Here is a 15,485-nt window from a genome sequence, read left to right as displayed (position 1 = left end):
CCCCAAAGCTCTCCCATCCTTGCTGCGTGTTGCTCTGCAATTCCAGCTCTCTCTCTGGGCCCCCACATCATGCTCGCTGGTTCCTGCATCCTCCACCAGGTCTCTACAGTTCTTCCTGGGTGTCCTTCTCCCTCTCTGATGTCCCTCGATTGTCCATGGCCCTGTCATCCGTGTCTGGGTCCCTAAAATCATTCCCGTGCTTCCCTTCAACCCTCTCCTTGTGCCCCCTCTCTGAATGTCCTATCTTTCCCTGAGGTTCCTTCCTTCCCTTTCCTATCGTTGGCCCCACTTCACCCCTTTCTACCTCACTGAGATCCCCCCATCCCCTCTCTGATTCTCCCCCTCCCTGAGTCCCTCACTCCTCCCCACTGTTAACCACTTGTCCCATGTCCCCAACCCCTCCTGTGTCCCCCTGCAGGGGTCCCACCCTCAGGGGTGTCCAGGTCTGTGCAGCCCCCGGGGGGACAGGTGGCACTTGGGGATCGCCTGGTGCTGAGCTGCACGGTGGCCATGGGGACAGGTCCCCTGTCCTTCTCCTGGCACCGGGGAGGCTCGGGGTCACCTCTCAGCACAGGACCCGACCTGGAGCTGTGGCATGTTGGGGAAAATGACAGCGGCCACTACCAGTGTCGGGTCAGTGACGGGGACAACGTGGCTGAGAGTGACCCCCTGAAGGTCTCTGTCCTGGGTGAGTGGGGCGCCTAGACAGAGGTGACACCACCCACAGAATTCCCATCCCTGCCTCACCTGGTGCCAGCCCTCTCTGTGTCCCCGCAGTGCCCGTGGCCAATGCCACCATCACCCCTGTTCCCCCGGCACTCCAGGTGTGCCCAGGTGACCCCGTGACACTGCGCTGCTCGGTACAGGTTTGCTCAGCCCCTGTCACCTTCACCTGGCTGCACAACAGACATGAGGTGGCCTGGGGTCCCCTCCTGGAACTTGGGGCCATCGATGTGGGACATTCGGGCACCTACCAGTGCGTGGCCACCAACCAGCTGGGACAGGACGGGCACCGCGTGTTCCGGGCACTCAGCCCAGAGCTGGCCCTGGAGGTGACACCACAGGGAACCACTGGACACCACTGGAACACAGGTGGGGTCACACGGGGTCATTGGGATTGCAGGAGCCCTGCAGTGACAGGTGACCCTTATGTGTCCCTTCTGTCTCCAGCAGTGGCCGCAGGCCTTGGTGGGTCCCTCCTCTTCCTGCTCCTGCTCGTGGGTGGAGCTGTGGGCTGGCACCAGTGGAACAACATGGGTGAGTGACAATGGGGACATTGGGGGCCCTGGGGAGCTGGGGGCCAGGGAAATGTCAGGGTGATGGGGTGGCACCCACAGCCTGTGACTTAAGCACTCAGAGTCTTTCCCAGGGTACTAAAGGGTTTGTGGGGTGTTGGAAGGCGTTACAGGGATTTTGTCAGTTCTTGCAGTGCTCCTGGGTAGGATTTGGAGGTTGAGTCTTTCTACCAGACTTGAGATTCTGTGGGCACAAAGCACTGGGGTCATTCAGGGGTTCTGTGAGGCACCAGGGATGCTCACGGGTCCTGGAGAAACTGAGGGTGCAGTGGGGTTTGAGGATTCCTGAGAGGGGTCAGGGCCCTGGGGACTCCATAGTTACCCCTCCCCTCTTTCCATTGCAGCTGCCAGGAAGCAGCAGGAAAGGTGAGTGGGGGGCTCAAACCACACTATGGCCTTTGATCCCAAACCCCAAGCCCTACCATTCTCTCTCACACATCCCCTTTATTCCCTCAGGGCCCTCCCAGAGCCCCCGGCCCCCCCAGAGGACGGGGAGGTGCTGTACATCCACGTCGTGAGCACCAAGCAGACGGGGGATGAGTCTGGGCTGGGACACACGCAGAGGGACACGTCATCTATGAGTGTCCCCCTGCCCAGATGCCACAGTCAGTGTCTCTCGCAGTGTACCCCCGTGCCACCACACTCCAGGATCCCCAGGTGACCTACGCAGAGCTGCCAGCAACCCATGGGCGACCACGCGAATGCGGGGACATCTACGGAAATGTGCTGTGACACTCGGGGCATGGCTGGCACTGGGGGAACTAGAGATCCCTGCCCCATGTGTTCCCTCCCCCTCGCTTCCCATGGCTGCCCACTCTGCCCAGGAGGTGGCCAGGAATGAAGAGTCCCCATGTGGGGCTGCCCAGAGCTTCCCATTCCAGTGCTCCCAGTTCCTCCAGGGGCTACCCATTCCTCCCCCATTGCCAGGGGGCACAGGATCCTTCTGCCTCTTCTTGGACATAAAACACAGCTTTTGGATTAACCCGGGAGAAATAGTTTCTGTGTGTTCAGCTCTGCCTACTCCGCTTAGCCCTAGGAGTGTCCAGTTCAGATTGTTGAGCAGATCCTTGTGGGGTTTACAGCAGTTCTGGGGCTCTCTCAGTTCCTTGGGGACAGGCACCAAATGATCAATTGCTGCATTTCCAGACTGGTTCCCTCACAGCTGCCCCTGCAGGGGGGGGTTCCAGCCAGCCCTGCTGTGAAAACCATCAAAGGCTCTCACAGAGCCACTGCTTGGGCTCACACTGGCTTTTGTGCTTCTTGCAGGGCTGAGCAAACCATAACCAGGCCTTTTTTGGCCACAGAAAGCATTCTCACCTTTGCAGCAGCTTGAAAGCTGCAAGAATCAAAGCCAAGTATTGGGGGGAGCCTCAGGTCCTGGCTGCCACCTGGGGCTGGCCTGAGCAGGGCTGGCCAATGCCCATCCCTGGGCAGTGGCCATGGTGAGAAACTCCAGAAAACTTTCCTGGCATCCAAGAAACCTTCTTGTGGGCAGAGCCGGAGGCATCTGAGCCCCAAAATATTTCCAGTACAGCCACAGTAGTGCAAAATTCCTCAGAGAGCCAGCAGAGCTGTGCTTTTGTGCACAGGGGTGGTTTAGCAGCATGGCTGACCTTCAGGAAACCTGACCCTAATTGCAACAGCTCATCGAGGCCTGCTCCTCCCCTTCATCCTCCCCCTTTCCATTCCCCACCTCCTCCTGCTCCCCCTGTGGCAGCTGTGTTGGGACCAGCAGTGGCCCAGGAAGAGCAGCAGCTCCAAACATGCTGTGGAGCCCCTGAGGAGCCCTGGCAGTGTCAGCAAGGATCACCTGCTTTCCTCAACATGCCAGGGGAATTCAGCATTCCCAGAGCTGCTGTGCCAGGGCTGAAGGAGGAAAAGGCAGTGAGAGGCTGAGGGTTTTTAGGAATTGTGCTGGAAAGGCACAAGAGGTTCTGTTGTGGGCCTGAGACCTGCCTGGGGTTGGGTGCTGCCTTCCTTGCGTTGCCATCAGGGAGAGCGGTGGCGGGTGTTGCGCAGGGTGTGTGCCTGGGCCGGGACACTGCTCCGCTGCCAGCGGGCACCAGGATCCAAGCTGCTGCCTTCGTCTCTTCTGCCCGGGAGCTGCCGGTGCTGGTGCCGGGACCGATTGGTGCAAAGCGTGAGTTTGCCAAAGGAGCGATTTGGGCTCGTCCCTCCCACCCGAGGCCGCCATGGCCCCTGAGGGGTTGGAGCTGGCACCGGGGCGCCCCCTGCTGGGCGGGAGTGCTCCCTGCAGCGCCCCCTGCTGGGCGGGAGTGCTCCCTGCAGCGCCCCCTGCTGGCTGTGGCCATAACTTGCCCAAAGATTAACCAACAGCCCTGAGTGGTTTGGAAATTTCTGGTCTTGCATTGCTGTTTGTTCTGTTCTGCTCTATAAATGTTCTAGTAATGAACTGTTATTCCCTTTTCTTACATTTTTAAATGGTAGCCCCATAATTTTCACAGCTATTCCTATTTGGAGGGAAATGCCTTCTTTCCACTGCAGGAATGTTCCTGCTTCCCTTGGAAACCACAACACTTCCCAACTCCTGGGTTCCAGCATGGATGGGGCAGACACTCCAAGAGAAAACAGGGTCGGACACTTGGCTGACTCTTTCTCTGCCTTTTAAGCCCTTCGGTCATGAAGGGCCAATCCCAAGGTGGGATTCCTGGTCCCTTGGCCACTCAGGAGCTGGGTTTGGCTGAGCGTCACACTGTCCCCAGTGTGCCATGGCTGACAGATTGATCAACGCACGGGGCCCTGTGTCACCAAAACAATGACTGACCCAGCTCTGGCACACACATGTGATCCAAAATGTCTCAAGACATTCAACTTTTCCTGTCCCTGACACCCCATCCAGTGTTATGGACTGATCCTGACAGCCCTGGAAAACGGGGAGGCTCCGGAACCCTCCAGAGACTTTGTGACTTCATGGTGTGGGGAACATGGCATAGGAAGAGTTTGAGACAGGGGAGAAGGGAATCCAGGGCACTGGTTTGTAGTGGCAGCCCACCATTGAAGAATCCCATTCCTAATGCCGGACAGAGCTAAACAAAGAAACACCATCTCAGCCAGTTGAACCAAAAAGCTGCATTTTGATACCAATAAGAGGGCAACGAGTGTTCCCCTGGTACTGGGAAGAGAAATGAAGAGCCATGGGTGTAATGGGAGTGCTGAGAGGGGCATTACAGAGGCACTGGGAGTGCAGGGGCACTTGGAGAGAGCATGGGAACCATCTGGATGTACTGGGAGCAATGGAGAGGCACTTGAAGGGGAAATAGGGAGCCCTTGGGGATACTGGGAGCACTTGGATGTGGCATGGGGGCCACTGCTTATTGTGGGAGGGGGATGGGGAAGCCCTTGGTGGTTCAGGGGGCATGGGGAGCTCTGGGGGCCCTGTGCAGCCTCACATTTGATCCCTTACCTGTGCCCACCTACCTGTGCATGTTGGGAACACACTGTAGTAGTGGGGGAGACACACATGTTTGGCTGCCCATGAGAAGAGTCCCCTAATGCCCCCAGTGCCCCCACAACCCTCAGTGTCCCCAGGGATCCCCCAGTGCCCAGCCATGCCCCAAGTGTCACAGCACATTCCCGTAGATGTCCCCGCATTTCCGCGGTCACCCATGGGTTGCTGGCAGCTCTGCGTAGGTCACCTGGGGATCCTGGAGTGTGGTGGCATGGGGGGACACTGCGAGAGACACTGGCTGTGGCATCTGGGCAGGGGGACACTCATGGCTGACATGTCCCTCTGCGTGTGTCCCAGCCTGGACTCACTCCCCATGTGCTTGGTGCTCACGACATGGGTGTACAGCACCTCCCCCTCCTCTGGGGGGGCCAGGGGCTCTGGGGGGGCCGTGAGGGAATAAAGGGGATGTGTGGGAGGGAATGGGAAGTCTTGGGAGTTGGGCTCAAAGGAGGGATTGTGATTTGAGCCCCCCACTGACCTTCCTTTCTGCTTCTTGTCAGCTGCAAAGGAAAGAGGGGAGGGGTAACTGTGGGGTCCTCAGGGCCCTGACCCCTCTCAGGAATCCTCAAACCCTTTCTAGCTTCAATTTTCCCCAGGACCCCTGAGTATCACTGGGGGCCCCCAGAACCCCAGAACCATGCCAGTGCTCTGCACCCCTGAACCTTCAGAATCTCACACCTGGCAGGGAGGGGGACCCACCAAATTCCCCCCAGGTCACTGAAAGAATTCCCAGAATCCATGCAAAGCCCACCAGCACCACCTCACATCTTTTAGGACCCTGAGCAAAAGTCCTGAGCTCTGAGTGCTGCCCAAGTTAGGGGCTATGAATGCTGCCTCATCACCCCAATATTTCAGTGGCCCCTCAGCTCTCCAGGGCATTTATTGCCTCCACTGTCACCCTCCGTTGTCCCACTTTGGTGGGAGGGACACACCATAGCCTGCAGCCACTGCTGGGGACAGAAGGGACACGTCACGTTCACACGTAACCCTGGGGCTCCTGAACACCTTGGTGACCCCGTGTGACCCCACCTGTGTTCCAGTGGTGTCCAGTGGTTCCCTGTGGTGTCACCTCCAGGGCCAGCTCTGGGCTGAGTGCCTGGAACACGCGGTGCCCGTCCTGTCCCAGCTGGTTGGTGGCCACGCACTGGTAGGTGCCCAAATGTCCCACATCGATGGCCCCAAGCTCCAGGAGGGAACCCCAGGCCACCTCGTGTCTGTTGTGCAGCCAGGTGAAGGTGACAGGGGCTGAGCCCACCTGCACTGAGCAGTGCAGGGTCATGGGGTCACCTGGGCACACCTGGAGTGCCGGGGAACTGGGGGTGATGGTGGCATTGGCCACAGGCACTGCAGGGACACAGACAGGATTGTCACCTGGCAGGGGTCTGGCTCACCCAAGACAGTGACATTCAGGGGGACAATCTCGGCTGTGCTGTCCCTGTTCCTGACCCGGCACTGCTAGTGGCCACTGTCATTGTCCTCAATGTGCTACAGCTCCAGGTTGGGGCCGATGCCCAGCGGTACCCCAGACCCTCCTTGGTGCCAGGAGAAGGACAGGGTACCTGTCCCCATGGCCACTGTGTAGCTCAACACCAGGCAGTCCCCAAATGCCACCTGTGCCTCAGGGGGCTTCACCGAAAGGGACACCCCCAAGGGCAGGACCCTTGCAGGGGGGAAACAGGAGGGACTTGTGACATGAAAAGAGTGGGGGACACCAGGGAGGAGTGAGGGACTCAGGGAGGCGGAGATCAGAGAAGTGTGGGGGATCCCAATGAGGAGGAAGGGGGCACATATAGTGGGAAGGAGTCTTGGAATGGAATGGAAGGGATCCACAGAAGAATGCAGGGTTAAGTGAGGGGACACATGGAGAGGTTTGAAGGGAACCACAGGGAAGATTTTGGGGACCCAGACAAGGGTGGTGGGATCTGTGTGCAATGGAGTGACCTCAGACCAGCAGAGATGCACTCAGGGAGGGCTGTGAAGATCTGGTAAGGGATGCAGGAAGCAGCGAGCATGATGGAAGGACCCAGGGAGAGAGCTGGGAAGGGAGAGCGACACGCAGAGGGTTGAGCAGGGGTGGGAGAGCTGAGGGGGCTGTGGAGGCTCCCCGCGCCCATCCCCGCACTCACTGGGCACCGTGACGCCGAGCCGGGCGCTGCTCTTCCACACGGCCCCCCCTCGGAGCGCACCTCGCAGCTGTAATTCCCCGAGTGGGAGACCCCCATGGCGGGCACCAAGAGCTGCGGGGACCCCTGCGGGCCCCCTACCAACTGCCCGTCCTGGTAGAAGCGGTACAGGAGGGGGCTGGGGGCCGCAGGGGGCTGGGGGTGCTGAGGCAGCTGAGATTGAGGCGGGACCCCTCGGGGAGCTCAGGGGGGACTCTCCAGCACCAGGACAGGCATGAGCTCTGGGAAGGAGATGGGGGTGAAGACTGTGACTCTGAGTCCACTGAGAAGTGGCTTTGAAGGTGGCAGGATATTCGAATTCAAGCAGTGGGCGTGCTCACCGTGCACTGTCACTGTGACCAGTGCTGACTGTGACATTCCTGAGGTCACCCAGCCCCTGCAGTAGTAGTGGCCACTGTCGTGCAGCTGCAGTGGGGACAGGGACAGCTCGGTGCCCCCAAAGGACCGCTCCTAAACCTTCTTGTCCTTGTAAAATCGCACCCTGGTGACAGGGCTGTCATTCCTCAGTCCCCGGCAGCGCAGTGTCCCCGTGTCCCCCTCCAGCAGTGCCCGTGCTGGCACCTGCAGCACCAGCGGCTCTGTGGGGCAGGAGGGTCTCGTCACACTGAGGAGCCTGAGACAGGTGCAGAGTTGGTTCCCATGGCACCGGGGAGATCTGGCTGGAGTGTCCACTGTGCAGGATGATCCCTGGGAAACCAGGACCAGCCCCGTGGAACAGCAGTCACCATGGCTATCCCACCACACTGGGATCTACTGGGATGTTGCTGTGCGCAGGTGACAGACTCTCACCACACAAGTGATGCGAGGCCACCCAAAGAGTGGAACCCACGCAGACCTACCAGGGAGCCACCCTGAGCATTTCAGTTTCCCCTCACCATCTGACACCATCACGGGTGGGCTGAACCCGCTCCCAGGTCTCTGACACTGATAGGAGCCACTCTCAGTGGCAATGAAGCTGTCAGATCTCTCCTGCCCCCAGCACTGCCCACCCTTGTACCAGGTTATGACACCGGCTGTCCCTGAGCCCTGGCAGGTCAGTCACCCGGTCCCACAGCACCTCTGGCATCCATGGGGGCTCCACCAGGAGCTGGGTGCTCTGGGCACCTGTGGGTGACAGGGGACACCAGCCTGCCAGAGCCACCATGGGACTGGGGACAGCATGGCAACGACATGACATCCCTCACCAGTGAGGCCGAGGGTCTGGGCTGGAAGGGAAAAGGGACAGGGCTGGGTGGGATGGCCCTACAGGGACAGCAGCATCTGGGGGATCTGGTGTGGTGTCTGTCCCTAAACTGTCCTCACAGGAACACTAGTGTAGCATGGAAGTTTTTAGTACAGGGACACCTCGGTCACCATAGGCTGAGGCAGGACATGGGGACACTGTGGACACCCCATGTGTGCACAGGTCACCTCCCCCAGCCCTACAGCACATCTTCCCACGGCCACATCCCCATGGCCCTGTGCCCGTGATCCCATTCCCATGGCACCTGTCCCCATGTCACATCTGCATGGAATGTGGCTCTTGTCCCTGTCCCTGCATCCCTGTCTCTCTGTCCCTGTCCCCAGAGCTGCCCCAGCCCCAAGGTCTCTTTTGCCACATCCTTGTCCCCACATCTCTATCCCCCTGTTCCCGATGCCACATCCCAGTTCCCCTGTTCCTGTTCCCTGTTCCTGTTCCCCACTTCCCATCCCATGGCACCTCACCACTCTGGTTACACTGGAGTACATGCCCATGCCCTGGCTCTGCTGCCCTTGGGGTCCTCAGGGGACCCCACAGCCCCCTGTGCCCCCTCCCCACCGCTCTCTGCCTCACCAGGGCCCATCCCCAGGGAATCAGGCCCGTGCCCGGGGCACTCACCCCACAGGAGCAATGCCACCTTCCTGGCCATTCCAGTGTCCCCAGCCATGGGCACTGGCTGTCACTCGCTGCTGGGGCCACCTGTCCCTTGGCTGGTGGCTCTTGGGATGAAGGGACAGGTAGTGAGGTCACATCTCGTCCTCATGTGTAGGTGGCCCTTGGTGAGGGCAGGGTGTGGACCTTGTGGGACATGGGGGTGATAGTGGGACATGGTGGGGACATTATGTTGCCAGAATATGGAGGTTGAGGTGTTACAGAGAGCCAAGGATGGGTGTCATGGCATGTGGGTCCCAGGTTTGGGGGTGCAGGGAGGAAAAGGGACCCTCGGGAATAGGGGTCTCAGGGAAGAAGCAGCCCATGGCATGGGATCAAGGCCATGGTGGTGCTGGGCAATGGGAGTGCATGGGGGATGGTCCCCAGGGAGAAGAGACCAATGGAATTGGGATGCCAGGGTTGGGTTTCCAAGGGAATGGGAGTTCCAGATGTGGATTCCAAAGGGAATGGGTGTACCAGGGATGGGCAGTGGCTGGGTGGGCGCACGGGTCACAGCTCCTCCACAGGATCTCTCACATTTTGGGCTGGCTCAGATCCCAGCACAGCCCTTACATTGTGCTCATGGCCAGAGGGGCACTCCAGGCTTTTCCTGGGAGGTTCTGGCTCTCTGCCCTACACACCCCTGGGCTTTTTCCCATCCCACTATTTCCTTGTTCAGCCGTCCCAGGGAACACCTGAGCGGGTAACAGGTGGGCGACCCACAAAGGGGAAAATGTGGCTGGGGAGTGGTTGGGGTGCTGTGGGGGATGGGGCTCTCTGGCTCTCTGGCTTTACACCCCCAAGATTTTCACTTACTCTTTCTTGCAGCAGAAAGAAGAGGCAGTTAATGTTGAGGCCTGGATGTGGATTCTGTCCTGGGGGGCACATGCAGAGGGTCCTGCACTAAGGAAAAAGGGCTCCTCTGGGGTGGTAATTCCTGGGTCTTCCCAGGAGGGTCCTTGTCCTGGGGGTGCCACATCCATGGGGATTCCTGTTTCAGATTTGGCACCTGTGTCCTGGGGGGCCCTGAGCATTCCCACTGTTCTTAGTAGGGCCCTGGCACCTCTGGGGTGTCCAAACTTACGGGGATGCCTGTTACGACCTTGCCCCGGAAATGGGAAATTCCAGGTACATTTGCTTGAATTCTCTACTTCCCAAATGGTTGAGACAAAATTATACATCCATAGAATAAAGGAAAAAACCTTTTCCCTCAGCATTTTTTCCCACTAAAAAATGAACTCAGCAAAATTCAATCTGAAAGGCATAAAATGGTCTGATTTATAGAAGGCTTTAAATCGTTGTTCTCCCAACAAATCACTTACAATACAAACAAAAACAAATCACAAAGAAAAGAGATATTTTGGTTCCATTTAGGAGCTCACTAGTGCATCCCACAGTAGCGTTTGCTTGTGGATAACACAGAGTGTGGAATCTCCCTGAGTTTCCAAAACATTCATGGTGAAATACATGGGCCGGGTGACCTGCTGCTCTCTAAGACCTTTATTTGGGGTCAGCTCTGGGTGGGGAACCCCAAGGGCTGCACACACTGCTGCTGTTCCCAAAAGGCGACATGGAGGAGCAGGAATAGCGCAGCTGTGTCTTGAAAGGCTCACAGGCAGAGCTGGGTCTTTCATCCTCACAGGGCCCTAGGAAGACTAAAGTGGCTCGTTGTGTTAAGGGGAGGTCATGGTGGTAGGATGCTGTTGAGGTTACAGTGACAGGAGAGAGCAGCTCCCGATGGTGACTTTGCCTTCTCCTTTATTTTCCCGATTGGGGAACACTATTTTCAGTCCTCGGGCTCGTTATTTTAGGGGTTTCAGCTCTGATTCTCTGCGTCTTTCTTCATTTGCATGTAATCCACTGACATCACTCCTCTTCCTCTGTCACAGGTGCCATTTTAGGGAGGCAGCAAGAGCATTAACCCGACCAAAAGGGGAAGGGGATATGGGGTAAGACAGTTGGGGACCAAAAACAGAGTGAGGCCAAGAACTTAACATTAACAATTAACATTACAGACAACCAGGAACATTTATAAAAAAACATACAACTCTAACTGCTGTAAAACTTCCTCAGGGAGATGTCCCTTGGAATTTTTATTCCTGTAAACCACCTGGTGTGCCCAGGATCCCAACACAATGCCGAAGCCACGGGCAGTGCATCCCCCATGTCAGGGGTAGCGGGAACGGGATCGGGGAGGACAGCAGGGACAGGAGTGGGAGTAGGAACGGGATCAGGGAGAACAGCAGGGACAAGAGTGGGAACTGGACTGGGGATTACAGCAGGGACAGGAGTGAGAGTGGGAACGGGATCGGGGATTACAGCAGGGACAGGAGTGGGAGAGGGAACAGGATCGGGGATGACACCAGGGACAGGAGTAGGAGCAGGAACGGGATCAGGGATGACAGCAGGGACAGGAGTGGAGCGGGATCGGGGAAAGCAGTAGTCCTGCAGGGACAGGAGCAGGGAGAGGGGACAGGAAGAGAACCCTGTCTGAAGGATTTATTCATCACACATAGGATTGTTCCCTTCCTCCTGGGAAGCAACCCAGCCCTTCCCATAAAGAAGGCTTTGTCGAGACATAGTTAGGAACTCTTCCCATTTTTCACATTCCCAACCTGAAACCCAAATTATTTCCCATGGACTCTGCTCCCAAAAGGGCAGAAACTCTGTCCATCTTTGGAGGAGGTCACAGCAATCTGTGGAAATGCCCGTGTGTCCCTCAGGTTCTGATTCCCTGGTAAATCCACTGCACCCTGCCCTGAATTCCCCTGCCTGGGCACTACCTGCTCCTGCTGGGACACCCCTGTGCCCCAGAGCCATGTGTGGAGCCCCTGCTCCATATTTCCACAATTTTTCTCTCTTTTCTGGTGTCCACATCCAGAACCCAAACATTCTTTCTGGAAGGTTCCAGAGGGCTGAAAGTTTTGTTGAAGGAGGAGAGTCCCAGTCAGGTTATTGAGCAGATCCTTGTGGGATTTGCAGCAGTTCTGGGGCTCTCTCAGTGCCTTGAGGAGACAGGCACCAAATGATCAATTGCTGCATTTCTGGACTGGTTCCCTCACAGCTGCCCCTGCAAGGGGGGTTTCCAGCCAGCCCTGCTCTGAAAACCATCAAAGGGCCTCACAGAGTCACTGCTTGGTCTCACACTGGCTTTTGTGCTTCTTGCAGGGCTGAGCAAACCACAGCCAGGCCTTTTTTGGCCACAGAAAGAATTTTCACCTTTGCAGCAGCTCGAAAGTTGTGAGAATCAAAGCCAAGGGGGTAGGGGAGCCTCAGGTCCTGGCTGCCACCTGGGGCTGGCCAGAGCAGGGCTGGCCAATGCCCATCCCTGGGCACTGGGGCTGGGTCATGACTGGCCCAACACTTGGATGGCCACTGGCTTCAAGGAGCAGGAGCTTGGGAGCTCCTTCCAGCCTGGGGCTCCATTTCCCATCTACCCTTGCTGACTCTGATCCTGCAGGGGAGGAGCAAGAAAGGAGAGGTCTGGAACAGGATTTCTCTCCAAATCAAATAAACCCAAAGTGTCCCAACCCCTTATGACAGAAACCTCGTGGGGGGATTGTGGGGAGCAGGAGAGGGAGGGGGAAGCCCTTCAAGCTTCACAAGTTTTTCATGGGGAGGGTCTCATCCATCTCCTGGTTGCCAGCACTCAGGCCCTGCAGGCGTTTTGGGTGTGGGGTTGAGGTCTGGGTGTTTTTGGGGTGTCTGTGCCCTCCCTGACTGACACCAGCCCATGTCTGTTCCCCCCATTCAGCCCAGCTGGGGTTTTTCACCCACAGAATGATCTTGGTGGGCTGTGCAATGGGGCCGAGGTGCTGCACCTGTGAGGGTTCCCAAATGGGGATTGAGGCTCCCAGATGGGCGGGGGCAGCCAATGAGGGGGTGTAGAGTGGGTGGGTCACACCCCGAGTTGGGGCACCCCAGAGGTCACAGCGGTCACAGTGCCCCACTGAGGACAGAGGGGGATGGCAGGGCCCCCCTGCCCGGGACAGGGATCTCCGGGATGTGCCCTGCCCTGGACAGGGACTTGCTCAGGGAATGTGTCCAGGGACCCTGCCCAGAACCGCCATCCCCCAGGACAGGATCTCCCCCACTGGGATATGTCACCACTGGGACAAAATCCACCCAGAACGTGCCACCCCCAGGACAGGATCCCCTCAGGCAGGACCCCCTGGATGTGCCCCCAGGACAGAACCCACCCTGTGTGACTCAGCACAAACAGCCTCTGCCTTCTGCTGCAGGAGAGAAAAAGTGAAAGTGTTGGGGGACCTCAGCTGGACATCCCCATCCCCCACAGCCTCCCCACCCCTCCCTGCATACTCCCCACCCCCTTTTCTCCCTCCCTGGGGTCCCCCCACCCATTCCCTGCCCAGGTGTTTCCCAGGATGTACGAGCCAGGAATTGGGAGTGAGGGAGCATGGCACAAAAGTAAGGGAAATAAGGAAAACAGAGAAATAAAGAGAGGAAAAAGTCGAGGGCAGGGGAGGGAACAGAAACGGAGCTACCCAGGCTCTCCATGTGATGCCTGCCCAGGAAATGTGCACCCCAGGGGGGCAGCGTTGGGCCCTGAGTCACCCCAAAATATGAAGCACCCAAGGAAGGAGCTGTGACCTTTGGACCTGCCCAGCTACCGCTCATGCCTGGCACTGCCCATTCCCCTGGAAATGCAACCATGGGAACCCCATTCCTTCTATCCCTCATTCCCTGGGACCCCAATCCCAGGACTGCTATTCCCTAGTATCTCCATTTCTAAGGACCCCCATCCTGGTAGTTCCAGCTCCTGGCACCCCCTTTGCCTAAGGACCATGATTCCAAAAGGACACCCATTCCCCTGGCATCCGCACCCCTGGGATCCATCCCATGATCACAAATCCCTGGAGACCACACTGTTCTGGAACCCTCATCCCTGAGTGTGAATCCACCCAACCCGTGGGACCCTCATTCCTAAGGGACCCCATCCTCGGCACCCCAGTGCCCTGGGCACACATCCTTGGCTCATTGCCCCGCCTCAGCCTCCAAATTCTGACAACATCCTGTCCTCACCATGTCCCACCATCACTCCCATGTCCCACAAGGTCCCCAACCTGCCCCAATCCTGTCCCCACCCTGCCCACACAAAGGGCCACCTACACATGAAGACGACACATGCCCTCGCTTCCTGTCCCTTCATCCCAAGAGCTGCCAGCCAGGGGACAGGTGGCGCAAGCAGCGAGTGACAGCCAGTGCCCATGGTCGGGGACACCGGGATGGCCGGGAAGGTGGCACTGCTCCTGTGGGGTGAGTGCCCCAGGAACGGGCCTGACGCCCTGGGGATGGGCTCTGGTGAGGCAGAGTGGTGGGGAGGGGGCACAGGGGGGCTGTGGGGTCCCCTGAGGTCCTTAAGATCAGCAGAGGTAATGGGGGACAGAGGCAGTGGCCTCTCAGTCTAACCAGGGTTTTGGGGTGGCTCTAGGAACAGGAACAATGGAACTGGAATGTGGGAGAGAGATGTGGAGACAGGGATGGGGGACAGGGATTCGGGGACAGGGATGTGGGGTTTGGCTGCATGGACCTGGGGCAGCTCTGGGGAAAGGGATAGAGGGGATGCACCATGGGGGGGTGCCCACAGGGCTGGTGAGTGTGACCTGTGCCAGCCTGAGATGGCCACACTGACCCCATTCCAGAGGCACCCGTGCCACCCAGATGCGTGAAACAGAGCTCTACCCTGGTAGCCTCTGCAGACCTGTTGGGGACCAAGCACTTTACTACAAGAAGGGTGTCCTCAAAGGGATATTTTGAGGACAGCCCCACCCTGATCCTGGGTGCCACTGTCCCCACGGTGCCACCCCCACCCAGCCCTGTCCCTTCTCCCAGCCCAGATCCTCGGCCTCGTTGGTGAGTCCTCAGGGGATGCCATGTCCCTGCCCTGCTGTCTCCAGCCCCTTGGTGGCCCTGGCAGGCTGGTGTCACCTGTCACCCGCAGGTGCCCAGAGCACCCGGCTCCTGGTGGAGCCGCCCTGGACGCCGGCGGTGCTGTGGGACCGGGTGACACTGACCTGCCAGGGCTCGGGGACCACCGGTGCCACCACCTGGTACAAGGACGGGTGGCGCTGGGGGAAGGAGGGACCCAACAGCTTCACTGTCACCGAGAGTGGCAGCTACACGTGTGTCAGACCTGGCAGTGGACACAGCCCCCCCGTGATGGTGTCAAATGGTGAGGGGGAATGTGAAATGCTCAGGGTGGTTGGCTGATAGGTCTGGGTGGGCTCCACTCCTTGGGTGGCCTCACAGCCCTTGTGTGGTCAGAGCCTGTCCCCTGCATACAGGGAGATCCCAGTGCATCCCAGTGTGGTGGGATCCCCGTGAGGACAGCTGTGTCACGGGGCTGCTCCTGCACAGTGGACACTCCTGCCAGATGTCCCTGGTGCCATGGGCACCCACTTTGGACCTGTCTCAGGCTCCTCAGTGTGATGGGACCCTCCTGTCCCACAGAGCCGCTGGTGCTGCAGGTGCCAGCACGGGCACTGCTGGAGGGGGACACGGGAGCACTGCGATGCCATGGCTGGCAGGACAACCCTGTCACCAGGGTGCGATTTTACAAGGATGAGAAAGAATTCGTGGGGTCCCTCAGGGGCCACCAAGCTCTCCCTGCCCCCCCTGGAGCTGCC

General features: G+C 58.5%; 1 protein-coding gene across 1 annotated transcript in view; it reads left to right on the top strand.

Moving 5' to 3' along the window:
- LOC306815699 (Fc receptor-like protein 2) overlaps positions 1 to 15,485 on the top strand; it is a 122,953-nt gene that overhangs the window by 75,730 nt on the left and 31,738 nt on the right. Inside the window, exons 6-9 of the mRNA XM_079332259.1 lie at positions 419 to 688; positions 778 to 1,092; positions 1,171 to 1,257; positions 1,640 to 1,661. Of these exons, the coding sequence (XP_079188385.1) occupies positions 419 to 688; positions 778 to 1,092; positions 1,171 to 1,257; positions 1,640 to 1,661 (694 nt within the window). The remainder of the gene's footprint in view (positions 1 to 418; positions 689 to 777; positions 1,093 to 1,170; positions 1,258 to 1,639; positions 1,662 to 15,485) is intronic.

Source organism: Erithacus rubecula, assembly GCF_903797595.1.
Source record: "Erithacus rubecula genome assembly, contig: scaffold_192_arrow_ctg1, whole genome shotgun sequence".
Lineage (NCBI taxonomy): Eukaryota > Metazoa > Chordata > Aves > Passeriformes > Muscicapidae > Erithacus > Erithacus rubecula.
This window is presented reverse-complemented; position numbering and strand designations above follow the sequence as displayed.